This window comes from Heteronotia binoei, chromosome 1, assembly GCF_032191835.1.
Source record: "Heteronotia binoei isolate CCM8104 ecotype False Entrance Well chromosome 1, APGP_CSIRO_Hbin_v1, whole genome shotgun sequence".
Classification (NCBI taxonomy): Eukaryota; Metazoa; Chordata; class Lepidosauria; order Squamata; family Gekkonidae; genus Heteronotia; species Heteronotia binoei.
The window spans coordinates 18831813-18857545 of NC_083223.1; the positions used below are offsets into that span (position 1 = coordinate 18831813).

Consider the following 25733-nt stretch of genomic DNA (forward strand, 5'->3'; position numbering starts at 1 on the left):
ATTTAAAGTTAGATTTGGGACAGTGATTGAAAGGTTGGTTCACATCAGTTTTGATGTAACAGTACTACTTCACAGTATGGGCAGCTAACTAGAAAAGTGGATAGCGTATATTAAAATATAAGAGAAATACAATGTATCCTTCATTTAGAATGTTAAAATTTAATCTTTTGAAACTGGAGCAAAGATTCAGACATATCCCACCCATTCTCAGAGAGAAGAGGAATTCAAACGTAGGAATTGGGAAGCCTGCCAGGTCATTAATGAGCACCGTGAGCTAATGGAGCGTCTGAACGAAGAGAGCGCAGCAAAGAACCAACTGGCATTGGAGCTTCATAAAGCAAGAGGTAGGGGAAATCATCTGAAACATCTGGCTTATAGAAGTACATCAGGAAGGTTAAGACAGGTTTGCTCAACCTTCATAATTCGCATTCCCCTACCAGTTTGCATCCCAATGTATTTTTATGATTTAACATATCCTAAACGTAGACCTGTCTTTATGTTGGCACATCTTAACGCTTTACCATCTGCAGGCTTGTCAGAGACGCTGGTATTCTATATTCAAACAGAACATGCAGTTGCAGCCTTAATCGCATTGACTCTATTAACCACATACTTTTAAGCTGCCCTGAATTTTTAAAACTCAGACAGGAACTGATTTCCCCTCTACTTAATAGGAATTCTGCTTCTCTGACTGCTGAGACTTGTAGGATACTGAGCAATGGAAGATGGATTGGTTATACATAGGGTCGCTAGATTTTTAGCTGTAGTTGTAGAAATAGGGAAACATTCCAGAACAACTGCATAAACCCTGTCATTATGCAGGTAGATCTCTATTCATTGCTTGCCCATGAACTCAGCAGCTGTTCGGGACCACTGTGGCCAAGGAGTCTTCTCAGTTCCTTCCTTCTGTTGACAAAAGTTAGGCTTCCCCCTTCTCCTGCCTACATATAAGGAACAGAGGTTTGGAGGTATTATATGCTAGAGGGGCAGAAAAAAGTACATGTCTAGAATTTTCAGGACCTGGTCAAGGATGCGAAGAAATAGATATGATAAAAACTCCTTGGCACAGGAAGAAGGTTTCTTTTCCTTTGATGCTGCATCTGGGAGTGCCTGCAGACCTCTCCACTGGGAGGAGACAGCCATTGTCCATGTGGTTGGCCTGGACAACTGAAGGGAGCTCTGAGGTAGGAGCAACTCTATAGGGATTGGTAACATCCTAAGTAAAAGGAAGTCTATCCTGTTTTAACATCTGGTAGGGTATGGATAGAGAAAGGGTCAGAGGGATGTCTTTTGGAATTTCTTGCTCAGTTTTTGCTGTGCTATAAAAGTGTGTCTGTGCACATTTTCTTTTTAATAATACTTTGAACTTTTGCTGTTGGGAGTAGTCCTCTGTTCCCCATAGACCTCCACCATCTTGGACACGCTGTTTTAAAAGGGACACTGGGGGAAGGCAGTCAGCTGGGGTGCCCAATGCAGTCAACTGTCTCTGTGGTGACCAGACACTGGGCAGTGGGTGACACAGAGGCAAGGCCTCATGACTTGGTAGAGAAGATGGGAGTCCTGTTGCTCCCAGAGGCAATTCCTTCAAAAAGGCAGATGGCGTGGCTACTCAAGAGTAAGAGAAATACTCTCCGGGTATTGAGAAAAACCTAGAAGGGCAGGGCGGAATAGGGCCTGCCAGCCCGTTCTGCCACAGTTCCAGTGAGGCCTGCACACATATATGTGCTGTTTTTTCCTTGCAGCTGCAGTTGATGTTTCCTGAGGCTTTAGTAATACATTAACACAACAGCTGGCAAATGCAAGAATTAAAAGCATTAATAAATTTAGTCTGGTAAATAGAAGGAAATCAAAATTGAGAAGTCTGACTTCTGCTTTTTAAAGACTTAACAGTTACAGGATTACGTATGAACAAAATATGTTTATTAACAGTATATTTTGACATTTTTTTCATTGGATTTCTTTGCAATACTGCTTTGCCTAAATGCTTTCAGTGTCTGATCATTATTCCTTGATGCCCTTTCTGGATTTAAGGGCTCCATGAAGGCTGTTTATCAGAGAGAGATACTTTGGAAGCAGCCCTGCGTCTGAAAGAAGAATCTGAGCGCCGTCTTATTGTAGAATTGGAGAGGGTGAAAGCACAGGTCCAAGATCTTACCGAAGAACATACAAGATGCATTGAAGAGCAGAAGTTAATACTAAGTCAAAAGAAAGCTTTGACTGCCAATTTAGGGGAGAGAGAAACTGGTAAGAAATAGGGTGCTGTATTGGCGGGGAGGGCGGGGTATAAATAAATAAATTATTATTATTATTATTATTATTATTATTATTATTATGTAGTTTGTTCGACACTGAAACTTGTTTGTTAAAAAGGCTTGAGAAGTAGACCAAAGGGCGGGAGGGGGGGAAGATTTCCATTAGTATTTTAACTGTGTTGAGACTATTTCGCTCCTTGGCCTTTTGGCTCAGATCAAGTGTGTGTGTTCGTGTGTGCATGTGTATGAGAGAGAGAAATCGAACGTAAGCATGTATTTGCTTAGGGACAATCTCTGGATATTCTCTAAAGGCCGCCTTCAAGTGACTTATACTACAGAATGACTCTTCTTTGTTACGTTGGTGAAATAAATGAATATAGCAGTCTTCAAATGTTATAAATGTATTTAATTAACATATTGATATGCTGCCTTTCTGCTACTGCGATAATAAATTGTTGCCTACAGTATGCATGACACAAGAGAGAAAAGGTGACAGGAAGAAAAAGAGGAAGACAAACTGTGATACCAGATAATTTACATGACGGGTAGATAGTGAATAGGTGGAATGGCCAGTGTAACTGGGGGGAGTAGGAGCCACGCAGCAGTTGCTCTCAGTTCACCCAACTGAAAAAGCTTCCTTGTCTTGCATCTTTCCCTTAATTCTACTATTTACAATGGCTGCTTTTAGAAGCAACTCTGGAAAAAAGAAACAGTTTGTCCAAACTGAGCCAATGAAGTGTCATGATCTCCCTATTTGCTTTGATGCTGGTGCTCGGTCTAGATTATTTTTAAAAGCTCCATTCTTATTCTGAAATAAATTCTCCGCTTATATATATTTTTTTCTTGTTGAAAAGACTTATTGAAGGAAGTTGAACGTCTCTCAAAAGCGAAGTTAGAACTGCAGTGTCAGGCGGAAAAGGACTGCTCCGCCTGGAACGCTCAGGTGAAAATGTTAGAGGCGGAGCTCGAAGAGCAGCTGCACAAAAATCAAAAGATGGCAATGATGTCATTAGAAGCTGTTGATTTGAAACAACAAATACAAGCCCTTGAGAGACAGTTGAGGAGTCAACGGGATTTCATGGATGTAAGATAATCAATTGCTTTGTAGTTGTAGGGACAAAGTATCAGTTTCTCTTAATTATCAATTAATCCATATCCTTAAAATAGTGTTTTTGTTGTTTCTCTTTTTGTTCCTTAAATTATATAAATATATATATTTTAAAGTGGTGCTAATTTATTTGACAGAAACAAGCAGTTGAAAGAGAGCATGAACGCGATGAATTTCAAGAGGAAATTCAGAAGCTGGAAATGCAGTTAAAACAAACAGGAAAAAACCAGGCTTCTGGGCTTTTGGTAAGTAAAATGCCATGGGTTGGATTCTCCCAGCTTCTCCTGTTAAGAAGTAGAGCAGAGAGGTACTTTTTGACATCCATCATCATTGTATCTGTAAGCAAGGAAGGCCCCTAAGTCTGTGAGATGCCTTATCTTTACACAAATCAGAAATGAAAAAAGGAGAATGTCTAGAAACCACTGGGGACAGCGTTTCATCATAAGAGGAGCCCTACAAGATCAGATCAGTGGTCCAGCATCCTGTCTCACACAATAGCTAACCAGGTCTTCTGGAGGGCCAACAACAGGGCATAGAGGCTGAGGCTTTCTCCTGATGTTGCTTCCTGGTTCTGGGATGCAGACGTTTAGTGCTTCTGAATGTGGACATTCCCCTCAGTTACCATTGCTAGCAGCCACTGATAGACCTATCTTCCATGAATCTATCTAGTCCCCTCTTAAAGCATATAGACAACAATTTATAGAATCTAAAGATGATATAAGAATCTAAGATGATTTAAGGCCCCCTTAAGGTCAAGAAACCATGCATATAATCACCCCCTTAAAAGATGACTGGTTCTCAGCCATTGGTAGAAAACTAGACAACGTTCACAAGTTGAAGAATGTGCTTAAAGCCTATCTGTTCATGCTTCAATATGGCTTCTGATTTCATCCAATCTAAACATTTCTTAAGTGGATAAGCAGAATGTGACTTTCCCAAAGAGGAAATGAGGCCAACTGGTTGATAGCAGGATGGGTCCAATCTGGACCCCTTTTAAATATTGGGACAGTAATTGAATGTCTCCGTGAATCAGACATTTTCCCACTGGAATAAAAATTGGAGCCAAAACTGTGGCCCACCTATGTGGATTAGCCTTGAATAACTCATCGGGAATTAGATCAGAACCAAGGGAGTTTCCTACTTTTAATAATAATAATAAATTTTTATTTATATCCCGCCCTCCCCGCCAAGGCAGGCTCAGGGCGGCTTACAAGACATGGAATGAACCATGATTATAACAATACATCATATAATAAAATACAATAAAAACATTAATAAATTAATTTAAAAAACCCACTACAGTTAAAGGTGCTACCATACAACGCGGTGTATATGTATATATCAGATGGCTAGGTGTCACTTCAGGATTCCATCTTATAGGCCATTTGAAAAAGGACAGTTTTGCAGGCCCTGCGGAACTGATTATAGTCTCGCAGGGCCCGTACCTCTTCTGGTAGTTGATTCCACCAACGGGGGGCTGTTATTGAGAAGGCCTGCTCCCTCGTTGTTTTCAGTTTGGCCTCCCTTGGTCCAGGGATTTTTAGGAGATTTTGGGAGCTAGATCTCAGTGCTCTCTGGGGGATATATGGAGAGAGGCGGTCCCTAAGGTAGGCAGGTCCTCGGCCATATAGGGCTTTAAAGGTAATAACCAGCACCTTGTAACGAACTCGGAACACAATTTTAACCCCTTAATAAGGCATATAACTATATAAGGCACCTTTAGACGCATTAGCATCAGAAAATAGTCTCTTGAAATGCAGGCCCATAGCCAGGAAAAAATTTTGGGGGGGCCCACTGGGGAAAGTGGTGGGGTCCAAAATTATGTCACAAAAATGAAAAACAAATGCTGTGGGGTGGTCCGTTTGATCTAGGAGGTAGGAGAGCTGAAGAAGATGGTGGGTGTTGTAGAGCTGGGATGTCTGGTTGGACAGCCCCAGTGAGGATGACAGGAGGTTTGAACTGGGAGGGGAGGTGGCGGAAGGCTGACTCCTGGGCGCTGTGGTAAGCAGAGCTGTGGGAGAGCAAGCCCATGCGCAGCACTGCGCTGACCAGATGGTTGAAGCTGAGGGATGAAGGGACACTAGGCTGAGAGGACTTGATGTGGAGCAGGGGCTCATGGGGGGACAAGAGGCCATTGGAGGTCAGGCTGAAGGTAGTATCTTGCGGGGTGAATGAGGAGGTGACAAGGAAGTTGTGCCCACTGAAGGAAGCTGGGTGCTGGTATGCAGAGAGCGCTGATGAAAAGGTACCAGAGCTTGGGAGGACCTCTGAGATAAAGAGCTCAGACCTTCTACTTTTTAAAAAGAAGCCTCTTTATTTTTTGTAGCTTCCTTGACTTGCATTGTCAACTAAACATGCCTTCTTTTAGATGTGGCAGTACCTTTCCTAACCTGTGGAATGCATTCTATTTGTGCTTCAATTAGTGCAATTTTAAATAGCTTCATTTTTGTAAATCAAATATTACAGTTTTGGAGTTCAGGGGTAGCTTTCAATTGACCTAAATACGGGAATTAATAGCATTGTGGTCACTGTTTGCAACTGATGTAACAACCTCTACATATCTCATCAGGTCTTGAGTTGTAGTCACTGTTCCCAATTGGTGGAACAACCTCTACATCTCTCATCAGGTCTTGAGATCCACTCAGGACAATGTTCAAGATCATTATCCCTCTGGTTGGCTCTGTGACCAACTGTTCCAGTGCACTGTCATTTATACTGTCTAGAAATCTCATATGTACAGCTTAACTTGAGTACGTGTTTTACCTAGTCCAGGGGTGTCAAACATATGGCCTGCGGGCCAGATCAGGCCCACAGAGGGCTCCAATCAGGCCCTCCAGCAACTGGCTGTCATCTTCATTTTCCCTTGCCTGCTTTTTTTGGTCGCCATTTTGTGATTCTCCTCGGATAAGCCAGAGCAGCAAAGCAGCCTTTCCCTCTCCCCTTTCCCTTTTCCCAAAGGGAGAGGAGGGCGAGTAGCCTCAGCCAATGAGGGAGCTTGGCTCTATAGCTCTGCTGGGTGACTAAGTTTGCCAGGCTCAATTAATCACCCTGCAGAGCTACTGAGACAATCCTCTTCCTTCTAATGAATGGCTGAGGCTCCTCCCCTCTTCCTGCCCTGGGGAAGGAAAGAAAGAGCCAGAGCGTCCTTTGCCCAGTTGCCACCATCAGGAGAGCTACAAAGAATGCTTTTAAGACTATCAATGTTTTAGTGAAGATATGAGCTTTTTGCCTTGCTACAGAGAGAGAGAGAGTTTTGTTGGGTTTGTAACTGGGTTCCCCTCCTCTTTTTCACTGTACTCATGCCCTCCAGTCTTTCTCAATAGGAAAGCATGTGAACTATTTAGAAGAGAAGTATCAGCATTAGGCTGATAGTGTGCTCCACCAGGTTTACTCAGCAAATTTTCCTTATTTTTTTCTTTCACATTTTCCTTTGATTGGGGGTCTTGAATTTAGACTTCCCAGATAGTAGGCTGACACTGACCACTGTACATGGCTGTCTCTCTGTTCTTGTTTTTTTGGGGGGCGGGGGGAGTTGTATTTTTTTTTTTAGTTGTAGTCATTTTTCTGGGGAAAATTACAGTTTTGTAGACAAGCACATAGCCTCAGTCTGTGCCATGGTGCCTTCACATGTTCTTCACTAGTATGTGAAGCAACTTCTGTACAAAAGCTCACAATGCCCAGCTGCTTCATGTTCCTCTGGGTCTTAGGCTCAAAGCATTGACCATGAGATGTCTGCAATGAATGTCAATGAATCAAAAGCAGGTTTGCAACTTACAGATGTGCACATCTGAACAGCACATAGTCAAGACTGGTACCGCACAGACATTGTCTGCAGTTTTTGATGCAATAATTCATAGCAAGGTGTGACATTTATCAGAGAATGTAAAACAAAATATTGCAAGCGAGCTAATATTTGAAGCGTGTTTTATTTTAAGCAAAAAAAATCTTTAATTGTGTTTCTGTGCCCTTTATAAAGTTTATATTTCCGCTACCTGGCATTACATTTTATGATACACATGGCTTGGCCCAACAAGGTCTCATTTATGTCAGATCCGGCCTTCATAACAAATGAGTTCAATACCCCTGACCTTGTTAATGTAAGGGTAGTTGAAGTCTCTCAGTGTAGTAATATTATCTGCTTTAGTCAGCTCCTCTATTTCCTTCTCTATCTCAAGATCAGCCTCAAGGGTTTGATCATGTTGGCAATACTACACCCCCACTTTTGAAATAAGCATACAAAGTTCCTTAAATCTTTTTCTATAAGAGAAAATAATATAGTAGGGATAGGCACAGACCTGAACGCCAAGCCAGAGTCCGGCCCGAACTTGATCCAATTCGAAGCTTGCAAGCTGAGATCTGAGGAAGGTGCCTTCTCCAGACACTCACCCTGGGCTTTTCGGGTGGCCTTGGGATTGTGTTTGGTTTGATGCGCACCTGCCAGTTCTGGGTAGCATCACCCCCTGATCCCGATGTGCCCGTGTTTTCCGGAAGCGATGCAAGTGTGTCACTGATGCGCTTGCATCACTTCCAGAAAATGTGGGCATGGTGGGAGTGCTGGACAATACTACCTGGAACTGGCAGGCAAGCGTGGATTGCTTCCAGATAATGTTAGCATGCGGGGGTGGGGGCTGATGCCACCCAGACTGGTTTTGTTTGGGCAGGATTTTGGGTTTGGGAGTTTGATCCAGGGCTGCCTGGCTTGCAAGTCCCATACTGAACCAAAATTTTCCATCTGTGCCCATCCCTAGTCTTTAGTGTCATTGTCTTGGTGTGGTTCCTGGGCTTGGTGGTATTGTTCCAGTTATATATGCAAGTGTGTGTGTGTGTGTGTGTGTGTGTGTGTAAAAAAGCATGGCAAAGGCAGAGAATACTGTATGTTTCATATATCAACAGTACATGGAGGTTTTAATTATATGTGTGGACTTTGAAAGCAAATTAAAATGTTACAAATAAATTTGTTGGTTAAATTTACTTTCCATTTCTCAAAGAGCATGTGACATGTTGTTTCTCCATGATTGCAGGTAGAGTCCCTCTATGACGAAATCAAAGAAAAAACAGATGATTACAATAAGCTTTTCATGGAAAGAGAGCAATTGCAGACAGAACTTACTCTTCGAAATGAAGAGACAGAAAAGCTGGCAGCAAGGGTCAGAGAACTAGAGTCCCTCAGCATGGAAGAGGCAAAGAATGTCAGCCAGCTGACAAAAGAAGTGAAGAAAATGAAAAAAATGGAAGCTGAATGGAAACAAGTAACCTTATCTTAAATTGTTTTTACATTTTTTAAATGGGGGGAGGAATTTGATAATGTGGGGTAAATGCTAATAACTTTGTATGAACTTTGTCATTTCAGAAGCAGTAGATATCAGTTTGTATTCTATCTGTTCTTCTTTTCATGGCCCATTAGGCTTCATATTCTGGCTTCATGTTTTTAGGGACACAAAACATCAGGTTCTAATTCAAGCCAGACTTCCTTTTCTCACAGTTTAAGCCATTGGGAAACCATTTTTCCATCATCTATCATATTTTAGCCTAAGGACAAAATCAATAGGAAATATAATTTAAAATAGGGGACCCTCTTCATAGCCCTATGTATGCTGTCTCCCCCTACCCTGACAGTCATCAGATCTCTGTTCAGTTTTTAGCACTATTTAAGCATATCACATTCACTTTTATATGGTGTTAATTTTGATACTTTAAATTTCAGGCTTTGTGGTTTGTATTAGAATGTTTTCACCGCATTTGTGGACATAGTATGGTCACTGCTGGAAGTATGAATCCTGGGTTTAATTGCTTCATAGGAGGAGGTGCTCTTTGAAATGTACAAGGTTTAGACAACGTTTATCTCTACAGATTGTATTAGAAATACTATTATTTATCTTTTTAAACTACTGTCTTTCTTGCTCTTGATTAGGTTGCTAAAGAAATTAATTAATGACTGCAGGTTATTGTTTTTTAGTTTAAGTATTATGCTTCCTTTTCAGATAAAAAAACTCATGTGCAGTTTGGAAAATCATTTCAAACAATGTCTAATATTTTCATTTGTTAGCTACATTATCATAATTTCCTTTCTGAAAAGGAATAGTTAAATTAAAATAGAATGGTAATTTCTTATTACAAGGTGATTAAAAGAAAATGGGTTGCAGCGCCTCACATATATATGCTAAATTACAGATCATGACATGTTTTCAAAATAAATTTAGTTGTGACCAAAGCAAGGCAGAGTCAGATACAATATATTTTATAAGGGCTCAGTTACAATTGTCTCTGAGAGACTTTTTATAAATGACACAAGATTTTCTTACATTTGGCGTTCAGATTAAAGTGCCACATCGATTAGAATAATATTTTGTTCCTTAATTCTTATATTCCTTTTTATAGGATAAAGAAGCATTGCAGCAGCAGCAGTACAATAATTTGATTCAGATTTCTACTCTGCAATCCAAACTGGATGAAATCAGACACAGAGTACTTCCGGAAGAGGATATAGATCATACGTTAAAGGGAGAATTAAAAGCGCAAGAGGAGCTTCTAACAAAAAAGAGAGAAGTAAGTTGAAACAAAAATAGTGCACAGGTCCAATAGGGGAAAAATTGACAGTATTGACTCTGGCGTTTAGAAGCTGAAAATCCCCTTTTAAGATTGTACCTAAAAACAGATCTTTCATAAGGCTGTGTGTTGTCCAGTTTTCTTCTTTGAGGGGCCTTTGTAGGTTTGCATACCTAGACACTTGGAGGTGTATATCTTTAATATATGGTTTGCTTGACTGCAATACTTTCCCAGAGCATTGGGTTTTTCTGGCTAAAGAGCTGAGGAGCTCTGAGTCCCTGTACAATGGACACCTGATACATTTTCTTGGTCAGACAAATGTTGGTGTAAAGAAACTGTGATGGATGCTCTGTGACAAGTTTCACTGGACATTTGGTTTTAATGTAGACTGTCAAATCCTTAACACTTTAGTAACTGGTAGCTGTGCCCGTCTATCCACATTACTGGGAAGTATTTGGGGCTTTAGTAAATAGCTAGATTGAACTACCCTTCACTTTTCTACATTTATAGTCTGTAGGGTGTTTTGCAGAGCTGGGTACCAAGATTGGTGGATTGGTACCCAGATTGGTACCCAGCTCTGCAAAACACCCTACAGACTATAAATTGCAGAAAGTCTCAGAACAACCAGCAAATTCCACAGAACAATCAGCACAGTCAACAACCATCTTCCTTATCTTCAAACCCCTTCCAATCCTCCCAGCAATTAACACAGAACAATGGTCACATTCAACAGCCAGTTTCCTTATCACTACCCTTCCAGGAAGCCCCACCAAACAATGGGCACATCCACAAACCAATTGCCCTTTCATCACACACCCTCCAGCCTAGAAATAGCAGCTCTCCAGCAGCCCTGGCCCCACTCAATGCACAGCAGCCAAAAGGTCTGAGCGCCTGCTCCGGCTGCAACGCCACTGAGGATGTTCTCCGCAGCTGAGAACGAAACGTTTGGAAGGAAAACTTTCTCCAGTAGAACACGGCACTTGATCCCGAAAGACTCTACAAACCCTAATGAGCAGAGTTCTTTGGAGTAACAGGATGTTGAAGGGGGAGGATCGTTAACCTCTACCCATCATCCTGTGGTCACAAGATTCACAGAGTTCTGATGGGACAAAGCAAGATCTCAGACCCCCAGATATTTATGGACAATGGAATCTGACCTAAGCCAGACTCCTTTCTAAAAGTAACTATCTGATGTAGTCACTACAATGTAAAGTCCCATCTCTGATGTCACAGGCTAACTTTACCAATCAGAAAATTACTAAGTTCCTCACAGCTGTTAATAACTCTGAACGATCAAAACCAACAGCTGGTCCAGTCCAAACTGTGTGTGTTAAAAAGAGATTAATTTTGGCAAGGTGGCCCAATGTGGAATGGGAATTAATGGGTTATTCCAATGTAAACACCTGGGGTCTTGAGCTACATTAAAGTTTAGGGGTTTTGTTACAAACTTAGACCACAAAGCTTGATTTTTTTAAAATAAACTTTTTATTCCTCTTACTAAGGGATTTGTTTTGTGCTGTTAGTTCAGGCCTTAGAGTTTTGGCAGGGGCATGCCTAAATTGTCAGGTGTGGAATTTTGCAGTTGTGTTGATAGAAGACAGCATTTTTCTTCAGAGATTTTTTTATATACACCGATACTAAAACAGATTTTATTTTTGCTTTGTTTTAGGTCGAAAGCTTGTTAGAGCAACTCAAACAATTTGAAGAGGATTTGATGAATAAAAATGATGAAATCTTGAACCTTCGTTTAAAATCTGAAGTGGAAAAAAGAGACTACGCCTCCAAAATAATCCAGCTTCAAGAAGAAAATGTGTACCTGAAAGTAGGTCTGATTTCTTTTTTCATTCCAGATCCATGATCCTGGCTTGTTTTATCTTAGTGAGCGAGGGTGTTGGAGTAGGAGCTAGGAGACCTGGGTTCAAATCCCCACACTGTCATGAAATCACTGGCTGACCTAGACTAATGTTATGTGTTCAACTCATTTCTTTAGGAAAACAGTGAAAAACTTAACAGGAGTCAGAGTCCAGGGAATGGTGACTTGGCTCTTCTCCAGTTTCTCAAGTCCTTACTTGAAGAAAAGAATCAAGAAACAGATCATTTGAATACGCAGATTGCGCAACTAGAACATGAGCTTGAAAGCTGCAAGGAAAACAAGGTAACATGTTGAGGCTAGGCCTTCTTTCATAATAAAATGTTAATATATATCAGGATTAGGGATGGGCGCAAACTGGTTCACGAGCCAAAATTCATCACGAGTTTGGCCCAGTTCATGGCCTCTGAACTGATGATCGGGGAAGGCATCTTCCCTAAACATTTACTGAACTTCTGCCTGGTTGGGACCATTTTAACCTAACAGTCATAGAATCATAGAGTTGGAAGGGACCTCCAGGGTCATCTAGTCCAACCCCCTGCACAATGCAGGAAACCTACAAATATTTCCCCGTAAATTCACAGGATCTTCAATGCTGTCCGATGGCCATCTAGCCTCTGTTTAAAAACCTCCAAGGAAGAAGAGCCCACCACCTCCCGAGGTGCCTGTTCCACCGAGAAACCACTCTAATGGTCAGGAAGTTCTTCCTAATGTTGAGCCGGAAACTCTTTTGATTTAATTTCAACCCACTGGCTCTGGTCCTACCTTCTGGGGCCACAGAAAACAATTCCACACCATCCTCTATATGACAGCCCTTCAAGTATTTGAAGATGGTGATCATATCACCTCTCAGGTGATCATAACCACCTCTCAGCCACCTCCTCTCCAGGCTGAACATGCGTGTCCACCTGCTGCTGGGTTTAAATGGCTACGAGCCATTTCAGTGATCTGTTTCACTCTCCCTCTCCCCATTTCCAAGTGAGGAGGGAATTAAATGGATTGCTGAAATGGCTACAGGCATGCCAGCCTAACAGCAGATGGCCATCCCACCCCACGGTAAAGCTGACACGGCTGCAAGCCATTTCAGGGATCCATGCTTTAGCATGAAGTGAGGTGGGAGTGATGTGGATCACTGAATTGGCTTGCAGTTGTGACAGCCTAACAGTGGATGGGTGCATCTGGCCTGCTGTTAAATTTAAATGGCTGCTGTTAGATTTAAATGGGAGGGTCTGCCAGGAGACAAGGTATATGAGAGCCTGCCCATTTTAATGACTAAACATAGGATTATGTACGCTTCCCAGCAGATTGTATCCATATAGTTAGGACTGGATGGCAAGCTCCCCCTCTGACCAGTGAGACAGCAATTATTTATATATTTATTAAAGCATTTATTAGCTGCCTTTTGCCTTTGCTTAGTTCTTAATAACTGTTTTCACCCCCAGAGTCATAAACAGCAGATCCTCACCCCACAAAAGGAGAGCCTAGAAATTACTACAGAAATTATCATAGAAGTTAACATCAGCTGCCGAGAGAGTTTCACCATGCAAAGTGATTGGTTTATCTCCGAGTAGCCAAGGTGTTTTAGTTTCTGAAGAGACAAAAGTCCTGATTAACTGACAGAGATCAATTCAGCTTTTAATCAGAATTTTGGGGGCAGTTAAACAGAACATTATCCACGTAATCGATTCAGTTGTTACTACAACTCCAGAGATAATCTGAATTTATGAGTGTTATTTTTCTTTGGGCTGGTCCTAATAAAAGGTATTGCATGGCTTGAATGCCAGTTGTGTGGCTAATTTGCCTTTACTTGAGAACATGATGCGTAATCATATTCTGATCATATTCAGGTTATTGTCTACTCTGCCTGGCAGAAGTTCTTCAGGGTTTCCAGTAAGAGGGGTCTTTCACATAGCCTACAACAGAACATTTCTAACTTGAATTAACAGGGATTGAACCATGGCCTTTCTGCAAGCAAAGCAGATGCTCTGCCACTGAACCATGGACTTCCCCATAATTGCTTTAACCATGTTTTATCTTCTACTTTGAACTTATATTTTAACAGAAAATGTAGCCTAAAATATTCCAGATAAAATGAAAGAAAACTAGCTTCCAAATAATGTGGAACAGCTAGAAGAAGAAGGTATTGGATTTATATCCCGCCCTCCGCTCTGAATTTCAGAGTCTCAGAGCGGCTCACAATCTCCTTTACCTCCCTCCCCCACAACAGACACCCTGTGAGGTGGGTGGGACTGAGAGGGCTCTCACAGCAGCTGCCCTTTCAAGGACAACCTCTGCCAGAGCTCTGGCTGACCCAAGGCCATTCCAGCAGGTGCAAGTGGAGGAGTGGGGAATCAAACCCGGTTCTCCCAGATAAGAATCTACCAAACTGGCAAGTCTGCATATGCCAATAGATTTTCATAGCAACTAAGTCTGACATGTTTTTTTTTTAAGGTTTTGGAAAAGCAAGCATTGAAAATTGAGGACCTGAAGTCAGTTATAGAACAACTCTGTGCTGAAAAGGAACAATTGGCAAGGGATAAATCAGAAGAAATAGAACAGCTGCATGGTGTAATTGAAAATCTTCAAAAAGAATTACTGCTTTGTGGACCGATTGACGATGAAGGTGATGATAGCCAAGACCATTCTAATACCCTTGTACTAGAAGAGCAGGAAGAGAACCTTCAAACTGAATCACAGAGCGGATCATTGACTCCTCCGGAGAGCAGAGATGGAGATGGAGATGCCAGCTGTTTGCTATCTCAGTCCAACCAGCAACACCTTCACCACCAGCTAGAAATAGCTTTGGCTGACAGGGAAGCTTTGCAGCAGCTGTTTGAAGAAAAAGAATCTTGTTTTAACATAGAAATAAAAAATCTGGAACAAAACCTTAAGAACATTCAGGAGTCTTCTAGACAGTACTTCAGAGAGCTAACGGATTTACAACTACAGCATAAGGAGCTGCAGGAAGACTACAAGCACATGGAAGTTTGCTTAACAGAAAGGAATTCTGAAATATCTGTCGCTACTTCCTGTATTCAGGAACTTAAAGATAAACTGAGAGAAAGGGAAGCTGCGTTTTCAGAGAGAGAACTGGAACTCCAGGCTGTGTCAAAGCAGAAGGCAGAGCAAGTCATTGAAGTGCTGCGAGAAAAAGAAAATGTTGTGCAGCTTGAAAATGAGTTCAAGGCCTTAGCGGCCACCCTGCATGACAAAGAGGTCACTTATCAGAATGAAATCAGTGAACTTAAAGCTGTGGCCGTGGAACTTAAGTCTCAGAATGAGAAGTCCATGGAAGAACTGGAAGCCCTGCGGTCCGAGGGAGCTCTTTTTCACTTACAGTTGAAGTTGTCCTTGGAAGAGGACCAAAACGTCGATCAGAAAGAAACTAAACTTTATAAATCAATGTTGGAACAAGATACCTTCCAGCTTCCTCTAGAAACGGAGGAAGGGAGAGAAGAGCAAGAACTAAGTAACAAGCCATCCGTGTCGGTTCATAGTGGCAAACTGGTATGTAACACCCCTAATGTCCTAAACTGTCCTGCATTCTGCGTTCCTAAAAATGATCAGCCGTTGTACACAAGGTGTTCATAAGACAGAGTGAGCTTGGACCCAGAAATCAGGTGCCTTCATGACACTTTCCTCATATACCAACAAGGTGTGCTATCAGACACTTTCTTAAGTGATGAATTAAAAGAAAAGCCCAATAAAGATTCTCTTAAGTAAATAAGTCCTGCTTTTTCTGCTTTGATAATAGCTAACTTTAAATGAGATACTCACTGATTTTTTTTTCTTTTTTTTTTGCACAAAACAGTATATATAGACTAAAAAGGGCATAGCAAAGAATGAAGAGAGGGTGGAGACAGTTCCAGCCATAAGGGACAGCAAGATAAAAAAGGGATTCTTTGAAGGAATCAGGAGATCTGAGTCTGGTGAAACCGGAGCAGTGAAGATCATGATCCTTGACTGTTTCGGATACAATAAAGTAAAGCAGGCACGATCATAGAGCAGAGGTGTCAAACTCATTTGCAACGAGGGCCGGATCTGACACAAATGAGACCTTGTCAGGCTGGGCCGTGCGTGTCATAAAATGTAATGCCAGGTAGCGGAGACATAAACTTTATAAAGGACACAGATTTTTTTTAAAAGCTTAAAATAAAACATGATTCAAATATTAGCACTCGTTGGTCTTAGAGGTGCTTTGTTTGTATCTGAGTTATACGTAGGACTGGATCTTTGACCGTTTTTAAATTAGAAACCCCAGGTGAGAACTTAAAAGGCAAGGGGAAGGGTAGCTTTATGAAGGAGTGTGGAAACCTTTCCTCTAATCTCTCTTACAATTTAAAACAGCCTTTCGAAACTCTTACCTCTCTTTGGGGGAAAAGACAGGAGCAAGCATCCAACCCTGCCTCTCCGCCCCAGCTGCATACATTTCAATTTGGCCTAGAGATGCTTACAAAACAGCATGGGGAAAGTTTGCCACAGATTCACAGAACATACAGCAGTAGCCAGTGAGGGCCGTGAAGTATTTAACTGGACTGCTTCGCCACCACTGGAACATTAGCTGCCAAGGAAAGGTACAAGGCCTTGAATATGTTGTGCTGTGTATTTGGTCATGGACCGTAATAAAGCAAACTGAACTGAACTGTTGTGGTAGAGAGAGTGCTGTGAATTCTTTTATGTTCTCTTTCAGTCCATTTACAAGGGGACTTTTCACAAGGACAAAGATGTTTGTAAAATTAAATTAAACCTGTTGTTGGTCCTTCAGGGCTACTGTTGAATTGTTAAGGCAAGATACTGAACGTTTGAACTGTTTTGCAGGAAAAAGATGTTCTAACGACTGATCACGAGACCTCTAGCAAAAATCTTAGTATTCAAGATGAACACCTCGAAGGAATGCCTTTGATCGAGGAGGCAGAAACAACAAATACTGTAAAGGAACAACGGCATTTAAAACTGCACGGTCAGCAGACATTGCACGGTAATCAAGCCCCAAAATCTTGGACGTGCAACTTAAGCAGCCTTTCACAAAACATGCAGCCCATTCAACAAATACCAGAAAACTTCCAAAGTATGGTCATCATGGATAAGACTTTGTGGGACTCTCCTGAGATTATGAGAAAACAAAATAGTATGGAACTCCATGCAAGTGGTCATCTAACCCCCTTCTCAGAAATGGAGGCCATGCACAGCGCAGCTTTTGAAAGCCTGTGTTCCGAGTCCTCGGTCATACAGGCAGACTCCTCTGGATCGTTGAGGTATAATCAAGAAACAGCAAACAGCTTCCCCTTCCAGTTTCCAGCATTCTCAGGACCTACCTTCCTGGACACAGAATACAACGGTGGTCAGGGAAACATTTTAGTAAGTGATTGCTTTGTAAAGGCCCTTTCAAATATGTAAAATTCCTTCATCGCATGTTGAGACATTGCTTAGTCATGTGCCTTCAGTAGGTTCCTATGGAAACTAAATGAGCAAAGAGTGAATAATAATAGGTATTGTGTCATACTAGCCAGTTTTTGTCACTTTATCATGAATTTCAGCCAGTGAGGTAATTCTGGACTACACAGCAACATCTTTTAGTACCGGTTGTATGTAAGTCACATTAGGGTTTATTTTATTTCTATTTACTTTATTTACAGTCTGGCTTGCTTACTGAGACCGGAGGTGTATTTACACAATGTAAATCAAGACATCTAATAAGCAATGTAATAGTGCCAGGATTACAGAAATCCGTAACGACAAAACAGAGTTTTGGAAGTAAATGTTAATTTGAGCTAAGCAAAGGACAGCGCTGCCTTATATTTATGGGGACCTAATCTAATATGGAAAGCCCCGTGGCGCAGAGTGGTAAAGCTGCAGTACTGCAGTCGGAGTCCTCTGCTTACGACCTGAGTTCGATCCCAGCGAAAGCTGGTTCAGGTAGCCGGCTCCAGGTTGACTCAGCCTTCCATCCTTCCGAGGTCGGTAAAATGAGTACCCAGCTTGCTGGGGGGAAAGTGTAGATGACTGGGGAAGGCAATGGCAAAACACCCCGTAAAAAGTCTGCCGTGAAAACGTTGTGAAAGCAACGTCACCCCAGAGTCAAAGATGACTGTTGCTTGCACAGGGGACTACCTTTACCTTTTTAATCTAATATGAGAAATATTGAAGCGTAGCATTTCAATGCAGAATCTTGCTGTTCAGTTACGAACTTTTTGTTGAGGCCAATCTTATAATCTCAGGCAATGCGGACCAACAGCCCCAGGCACAAGTGCGGATACGGGTCTCCTGAGGATTGAAAGGGCAGGAAGGTGTGAGGAAACAGCACCCCTTCACTCTCATTTTGTTGGTTCAGTATAACTAGATACCAACCCATCTGGTGTCAGTGTTGGTTGCAGGGCAGCGGTTTGGCAACAATTCACTTACAAACTGGAAGAATTTGAGGGCGGTTCTGGTGGGCACCCTTGGGATGAGGCGAAATGCGCTTCCTCCTGCTGGCACCAAGGCTAGGACCTCAGTAGTGCCCTTCAGTTCAATACTCCAACAGTGCATGTGTGACTAGATGGCAGCATTTTCTTTCAGTATATTCAACAAGGGGAGCATGGTCAATTTCTGCTTGTACCCTGTATTTCAGGAGAAACCTATAGTGCATATAAGGGCAGTCCTTCACGATTGGTATGATGTGAAAAAAGAACTGGGTGCTCATACAGCAAAGGCTCCTCTTCACTCATAAAGAAAATTTAAGCACCAGTTTAAAAAAACTTAAGCACTAGTTTCCTTTTATTATGGAACAATTCAAAGTGCTTGTATTTGATCATTCTTCCCCCCCCCTCTTTTTGCACATCTGTTGTTGAATAGTTACGAGATGCTGAAAACGTCACATTGATGCCATCTGAATTGCAAAATGATTTAAGATCAACAATGTCCAAACTTGAAGGTGCAAGCACCGATTTTGGCTGCGGTAAGTTACCTTTTTGAGCTGGGGAGGGGATTGCTTTTGTAGGCCAAGTCAAATGTTGTTTGGATGCTAATTGGTCAACATGAAAGCATACCTTGGTGCTTGCACACTCCTCTTTTCTCCCTGAATTGGAAATAGAAGGTGATTAGGGGATCAGAAGATCTCGCACCTGTTTCAGTCTCTGTTGTGATATATTATGTATGTAGCCCATAGACTCCTGGAGTTGTGGGGCACTAGGGTTATTTGCTGGATTAAAACTGTAGGGATGGTGCTTCTTTTGCCCAGGTAGAAGTATATGTAGGGTTTTTTGGTCAGCTACATGAACAGTATGCAGGCATCTTCCCTTCTGCTTCAAAACAGCCAAATAGCATACCCGGTTACTCACCCTGTGTTTTCTGGGTAGTAGTACACTTCTGGGTTTCCGCCATGCTTGTTGGTTGCCGTATGGGCTACATTAGAGAATCTTGGTGCATATATATAGCATTACTGAGGAACTTCCGTATTCATGGCCTTCTTTCCCCAGTGGAGCTGCCTCCTCCCCCTGAACCATCTGCAGTCCACTTTCAGATCCTGGCCTGCAGTTTGAGAACCACTGGCAGGACACTGGTCCCCCCCCCAAGGAGGAGATGCCATTTCAAGGTCTTGCTGGTTCCCTGTCCATAGTTTTAATGTAGTCACTGCTTTGTTTTTCAGGTACTCATTCAGATTTAGTTCTTCAGTGTAGTAATGAAAATGAAGAAGCCACAGTACACGAAGGTGGCAATGGCACACAATGTCTCGGAATTGTTCCAGGGGCCACTGAACACAGAACGAAGGAGAAGGAAATGTTTTCACAACAGTTAAAGGTAGTGTACAGCTGGAAAACTGCTGAATTCCAGACTGCAAGATCTAATATAAAGAACATCAATAAAATCAAGGGAGTAGAAATAACATATTTTATTTAATCTATTGGTTTAATCATTTTAAATTTTAAATTTCATCTTTTTTTTTCAAAAATTTCCAGAATAAGAGGATGTATTTAGTTACTCTAACTGATGAAAAATATTAATTTAAAACTGGGTAAACCTTGTATTTTTTACTAAGGATATCAGGACAGCTTGCATGGTTGTCCCATCCTGCATAATATTCTTTCTATACCCTGTGTGGCAGGTTAGGATGAGAAAAATGAACTAGATCCAAGTGTTTCATACCCTCACTGGGAATTTGAACCTGGGTGTCCTGGTCTTAGTCTAACCACTACACTGTAGCAGTTTTTTAAAAATGATATGCTGTGTAATTATCTTTTACATCTTGAGGCCAAAACTGGTGGGTTTTTTTTTTTAAACTTTAAATTTTTATTAATTTTAACAACAATTAATAATTCGAATACACTTTTAACATTTAAACATTTCAACATTTCTTGAAAGATGAACAACTATGTAACAGTTATACGTAGATTATTGTAAGTCTCCTCTTATTCTTTATAACAGTAAATGTCCATAAATCCAAACAATAAGTTATCATTCTTTTAAATATAATACTCAATAATATGAAAAATCAATATATTTTTTTGGTACATATTTTTGAGGATCCTCTTCTAAATTTATATAAGTAAAAAACGGAAACCATTTTTTAATAAAATTATTATTCTTCCTTTGTGTCTCCATTGCTTTTATTTGTATTGCCAGTTTATCCAAAGCTGCTACCTCCCATATTTTTGTCAGCCATTGTTGTGTTGTAGGGGACGCATCTCTTTTCCAAAATTGAGCAATCAGTAACTTTGCCGCCATTATCAAAAGACTTATTAATTCCTTTCTCAAGTTAGAAAGTTTTGAGTTGGGCCAGAAATTCAAAAGGAACGATTCTGGAGTGAAGGGGATATCTTCAGCTGCAATAATATCAACTATGTGTTTAATTTCTCTCCAAAATTTATTAATTTCTGGACACAGCCACCAACAATGTAAAAACGACCCTTCCTGCTTACAGCCCTTCCAACAGTCTGGAGTTGGTTTTATGTGAGCCAAAAAAAGCTTTTTAGGTGTCAAGTACCATCTTGCAAACAGCTTGTAGTTTTGGAGTTTCACATTTAATGAATAGGTGGTGTAAAGTGGAGATTCCCAAATGGATTGCCATTGTTCCAGGGAGAAGGATATACCACAGTCTTTCTCCCAAGCTTTCTGTTGGGTTGTAATATCAGACCAGTCCTTAGCATTAATTAAGTTGTATATAGTCGACGTTAATGTTTTAGTTCGTTCTGTATTCTTTTTTAACAGGTCTTCAAAAGTTGTTAACGGCCTGTCTATCACTTCTACAATTCTGGGGTTATGTAAGATGAAATGTATTTGTTGGTACTGAAACCATGGGATTGATATTTTAAATTGCGTTTCCAATTGTGTTTTAGTAAGCATTTGTCCATTCTTAATAATATTTTGGAACTGGTATATTCCTGCCTCTCTCCAAATTTTAAAATCCCCTGGTTCACGTCCTGGTTTAAACCATGCTTGACCCAGAAAGCTTGCCATCGGCGAAGTGGATGGTATTAAAGTTTTTTTGTGTTTATCCCAAAGTTTTAAAGTCAGAGCTAAGTATGGGTTATTATTTGCGGCAAAGTGTCTGTCATTAGGGTTGTTCCAAATGGTTTCCCATAAATGGTCATCTGTTAGATATGATGCCTCAATTTTTACCCAGGGTTTTCCGCAGTACTTTATTGCATACATTAATATGTTTTTTAAATTCGCAGCTAAATAATAAGCTTCTAAATTAGGTAGACCTAGCCCTCCCTGTTTTATTGGTCTTGTCATTAATTTAAATTGAAATCTTGGTTTTTTGTTTGACCATAAAAATTTAGAAATAAACTTTTGTCTTTCTCCAAAATCCTTAGTTGAAATATAACAGGGTAGGTTATAAAATAGAAATAAATATTTAGGAAGAACAAAGGTCTTAATCATATCAATTTTTTCTAACAACGTCAGATTTAATTTACTCCACTGTTCCAATTGTAGTTTAATGGTACTATCCATTACTTTGTAGTTGACCGCATAGAGGTCCTGTAAATTTAATGGTATTTGTATACCCAGGTGCCGAATCGATTTTTGAACCCATTTGAACGGAAAGGCGTTTAGTAGAATTGATTTAGTATTTGGAGACACTATGATAGGGTATAATTCAGATTTTGTATAATTTATCTTAAAACCTGATATTCCACTAAATATTTGGATATGATTTAATAGTGATGAAATAGATTGGAGGGGGTTTGTAACATAAAAAACTGCGTCATCGGCAAATAGACTCAATTTATACTCTTCGTTTCCTACTGATATGCCAGTTATCGATTTCTCCTGACGTACCGCAAAGGCCAGCGGTTCTATAGAAAGTGCGAATAGTATAGGGGACAGGGGACAACCCTGTCTTGTACCCCTATGCAACTCCAAGTCCTCAGATCTATAATTATTAATATAGATTTGTGCTTTAGGTTTTGCATATAAAGTTTTAATGGAAGTTAAAAATTTCTGACCAAAACCCATGTATTGTAATAAAGTAATTAAATAAGGGACCTCCACCCTATCGAAGGCCTTCTCTGCGTCGATGGCCAAAAGAACTGATTCTTCCTGTCTTTGTTTCCCCAAAAATATTAAGTCCATTGTTTTACGGATATTATCCGTTAACGTTCTTGTGGGGATAAAACCTGATTGGTCAGTATGTATGTATTCTGTGATGACATTATTCAATCTATTGGCCATCAGAGCAGAGAATATTTTAAAGTCATTGTTTAGAACTGAGATAGGTCTAAAAGAGGCTGGGTTTTGTTTGTCTTTTCCAGGTTTAGGGATTACTGTAATTCTTGCTTCGGACCACGTGTTAGGCATTTCTCCATTGTACATGACCGAGTTGCAGGTGTGAACCAAAGGGTCTAGCAGCTCTTGCTCAAAGGCCTTATAGAATTCTATAGGGATACCATCCCTGCCTGGAGCCTTATTGTTTTTAATATGCTTTAAGGTTTCAGAGACTTCCAGGGGAGTTATATCTTGTTCTAAGTATGCCTTATGTTCCGAAGATATTTTAACATTGTAGTTTATTGAAGTAAGATATTCTTTAATTTTGTCAGGTTTTGGGTTCTCTGATTCGTATAACTTTTGATAGAATTTCTGAAAAACTTGAATTATATCACTTGACTTAGTAACTAGGGATCCCTGTTGATTTCGCATATTATGGATAAGATGGGAGGCCCTCGTTTGTGTGGTCCTCTGTTTAAGTAGTTTTATCGATTTAGGTGTTTTAGTAAAATATTTTTGATTGAGTATCAATAAGTTCTTTTGTATTTGAGATGTTTCCAATAGTTCCAATTTTTTTCTTTCCTGTTCTAATGTTCTTAACGGTTTTTTCCCTCCTTTGTTTGCATATTGCAGTTCCATATGTTTGATATTATTCGTTAGGTCTAGTATTAGTGATTGTCTTTCCTTTTTATGAGTGGAAGCTATTGCAATTAATTGCCCTCTAATAACTGCTTTAAAAGCATCCCACAATGTGCTTTGTGTTACATCCTTGGTGGTGTTAAATTTAAAGTATTCCTTTATCGCTGCTGAAATTTTTTTACAAATTAGTTCATCTTGTAGCAATAATTTATTTAGTTTCCAATGGTATCCCTGTTTGTCTTCAGATTGAGTGGTAAATGATCCCGTAACCCAGGAGTGATCTGAGATTGTACGGGGGCCTATATCTGCTTCTTGGATTTGGTTAGCCAACTTTTTGCTCACTAGAAGATAATCAATTCTTGTATGAATTTGGTGAACGGTGGAGTAATAAGTATATTGCCTTACTCCAGGGTTTAATGCACGCCATATGTCCATCAAATTAAATGTATCTAATATATTCTGTATACCTGTTGGTTTCAGTATTTTTTTCCCCGTTTTGTATGTTCTGTCTAATTTAGGGTCCAATATGTAATTTAGGTCGGCACCAATTATTATTTCTCCTTTCTGAAATTCAGACAATAGTTGTAAAGTAGTTTTCAAAAACTCTTTTTGATTCACATTTGGGGCATACAAAGATGCAATTGTTAGTGGCTGGCCGTCCAATTCTCCACTAATAAAAATATAGTGACCTCTAGGGTCTGCTTTTACCTTTTGGCAATGGAAAGGTACTGATTTTGATATTAAAATTGCTACTCCTCTAGATTTTGATGTTCCTACTGCCAAATAACTTTGATTAAACCAGTTTGTGGACAATAGTTTTCCATTTGTGTTTTTTAAATGCGTCTCCTGTAGGCATACTATATTTGCTCTATCTCTTTGCATAGTGTTCAGTAGTCTCTTATGTTTTACAATATTATTGAGACCTCTACAGTTCCAACTGAGGAGCTTATATGGGCGTGTCATCTTCCAATCTAACTAACAAAGATAAATAAAAATAGAAAATAAAAAGAGCTCACACAACAAAACTTATCTTAAAAAACAACTTTTTAGATAATTTAGATTAGATTAGATTAGATTAGATAATTTTATTTATATCCCGCCCTCCCCGCCGGGGCAGGCTCAGGGCGGCTAACAGTAACAGTAACATTCCATTGTATAAAAACAAGGTTACATTCAACATTAAAATTCTAATAGATTTAAAATTAATTACAGTTATAAAAGTGCTAATGCTATTGCTATTTGTTCTTTATTATGATGGCGGTATCATTAGTACTTAATTTTCTACATCATCGAAAGCCAGTCGGAAGAGGAAAGTCTTGCAGGCCCTGCGGAATTGTTCAAGATCCCGCAGGGCCCGCATTTCCTCTGGAAGTTGGTTCCATAAGCTCGGGGCCACAGAGGAGAAGGCCCGATTGCGGGTGCATTGCAACTTCACCTCTCTTGGTCCGGGGATAGTCAGCAAGTTTTTTCCAGCTGACCTCAGTGCTCTCTGGGGTTCATATAGGGAGAGACGGTCCCTGAGGTAGACAGGTCCTCGACCATATAGGGCTTTAAAGGTAATGACCAGCACTTTGTAACGAACCCGTGCAGCTCGCGCAGCCCAGGCTGTATGTGCTCCCATTTAGGGAGCCCCAACAGTAGCCTGGCCGCTGCGTTCTGCACCAGCTGCAGCTTCCGGGTTCGGTACAGAGGCAGCCCCATGTAGAGGGCATTACAGTAATCCAGTCTCGAGGTGACCGTTGCGTGAAGTACCGTTGCCAGATCTTGGCGCTCTAGGAAGGGAGCCAACTGCCTTGCCCGCCTCAGGTGGAAGAAGGCTGACTTGGCAGTGGCTGCAATCTGGGCCTCCATTGATAATGAAGGCTCCAGTAAAACTCCCAGACTCCTAACCCGGTGCGCCGCTTTCAGCGGCGCCCCGTCGAAGACCGGAAGAGGTGTTTCCCCTTCCCGGGCGCCCCGACCCAGACAAAGGACTTCTGTCTTCGCTGGGTTCAATTTCAGCCCGCTCCTCCTCAACCACATTGCCATATCCTGCAGGGCCCGGTCTAGATTCTCAGGGACGCAGTCAGGCCGGCCGTCCATTAGCAGATAGAGTTGGGTGTCATCTGCATATTGATGGCACCCAAGTCCGTATCTCCTGGCAATCTGGGCAAGAGGGCGCATGTAGATATTGAATAATATTGGTGAGAGAACTGCCCCCTGAGGCACTCCACAGTCCAGTGTGCGCCTCCGGGACCGCTCGCCACCAATTGCCACCCTTTGTCCCCGATCCTCGAGGAAGGAGGAGAGCCATTGTAAGGCAGACCCCCTCACCCCTATATCGGCGAGGCGGCGGGTCAGTAGCCGATGGTCGACCGTGTCGAACGCGGCCGACAGGTCTAACAACATCAGCACCGCCACACCGCCCCGATCCAGATGCCGTTGGAGATCGTCTACCAGGGCGACCAGTACTGTCTCCGTCCCATAGCCCGGGCGAAAGCCGGACTGGCAAGGGTCTAGGATGGAAGCGTCATCATTTTTAAACTAACTTCCCTAATTAGGGGAAACTTTTCAGAAACTCCTCCCCTACAAATACCAAACAGAGCAAAGAAAGCTGTTACAGTGCTTTCTTATCTGAAAAGTAAAAGTAAAC

At 41.1% G+C, this 25733-nt stretch overlaps 1 protein-coding gene across 1 annotated transcript in view; it reads left to right on the forward strand.

Annotated features, from left to right (window-relative positions):
• The window catches only part of PCNT (pericentrin), a 99171-nt gene that overhangs the window by 41342 nt on the left and 32096 nt on the right, over nt 1-25733 (forward strand). The window contains exons 20-31 of the mRNA XM_060231539.1: nt 212-344; nt 2032-2244; nt 3107-3336; nt 3498-3605; nt 8382-8609; nt 9739-9906; nt 11576-11728; nt 11897-12061; nt 14228-15283; nt 16595-17134; nt 18611-18713; nt 19404-19555. Coding sequence (XP_060087522.1) covers nt 212-344; nt 2032-2244; nt 3107-3336; nt 3498-3605; nt 8382-8609; nt 9739-9906; nt 11576-11728; nt 11897-12061; nt 14228-15283; nt 16595-17134; nt 18611-18713; nt 19404-19555 — 3249 coding nt within the window. The remainder of the gene's footprint in view (nt 1-211; nt 345-2031; nt 2245-3106; nt 3337-3497; nt 3606-8381; nt 8610-9738; nt 9907-11575; nt 11729-11896; nt 12062-14227; nt 15284-16594; nt 17135-18610; nt 18714-19403; nt 19556-25733) is intronic.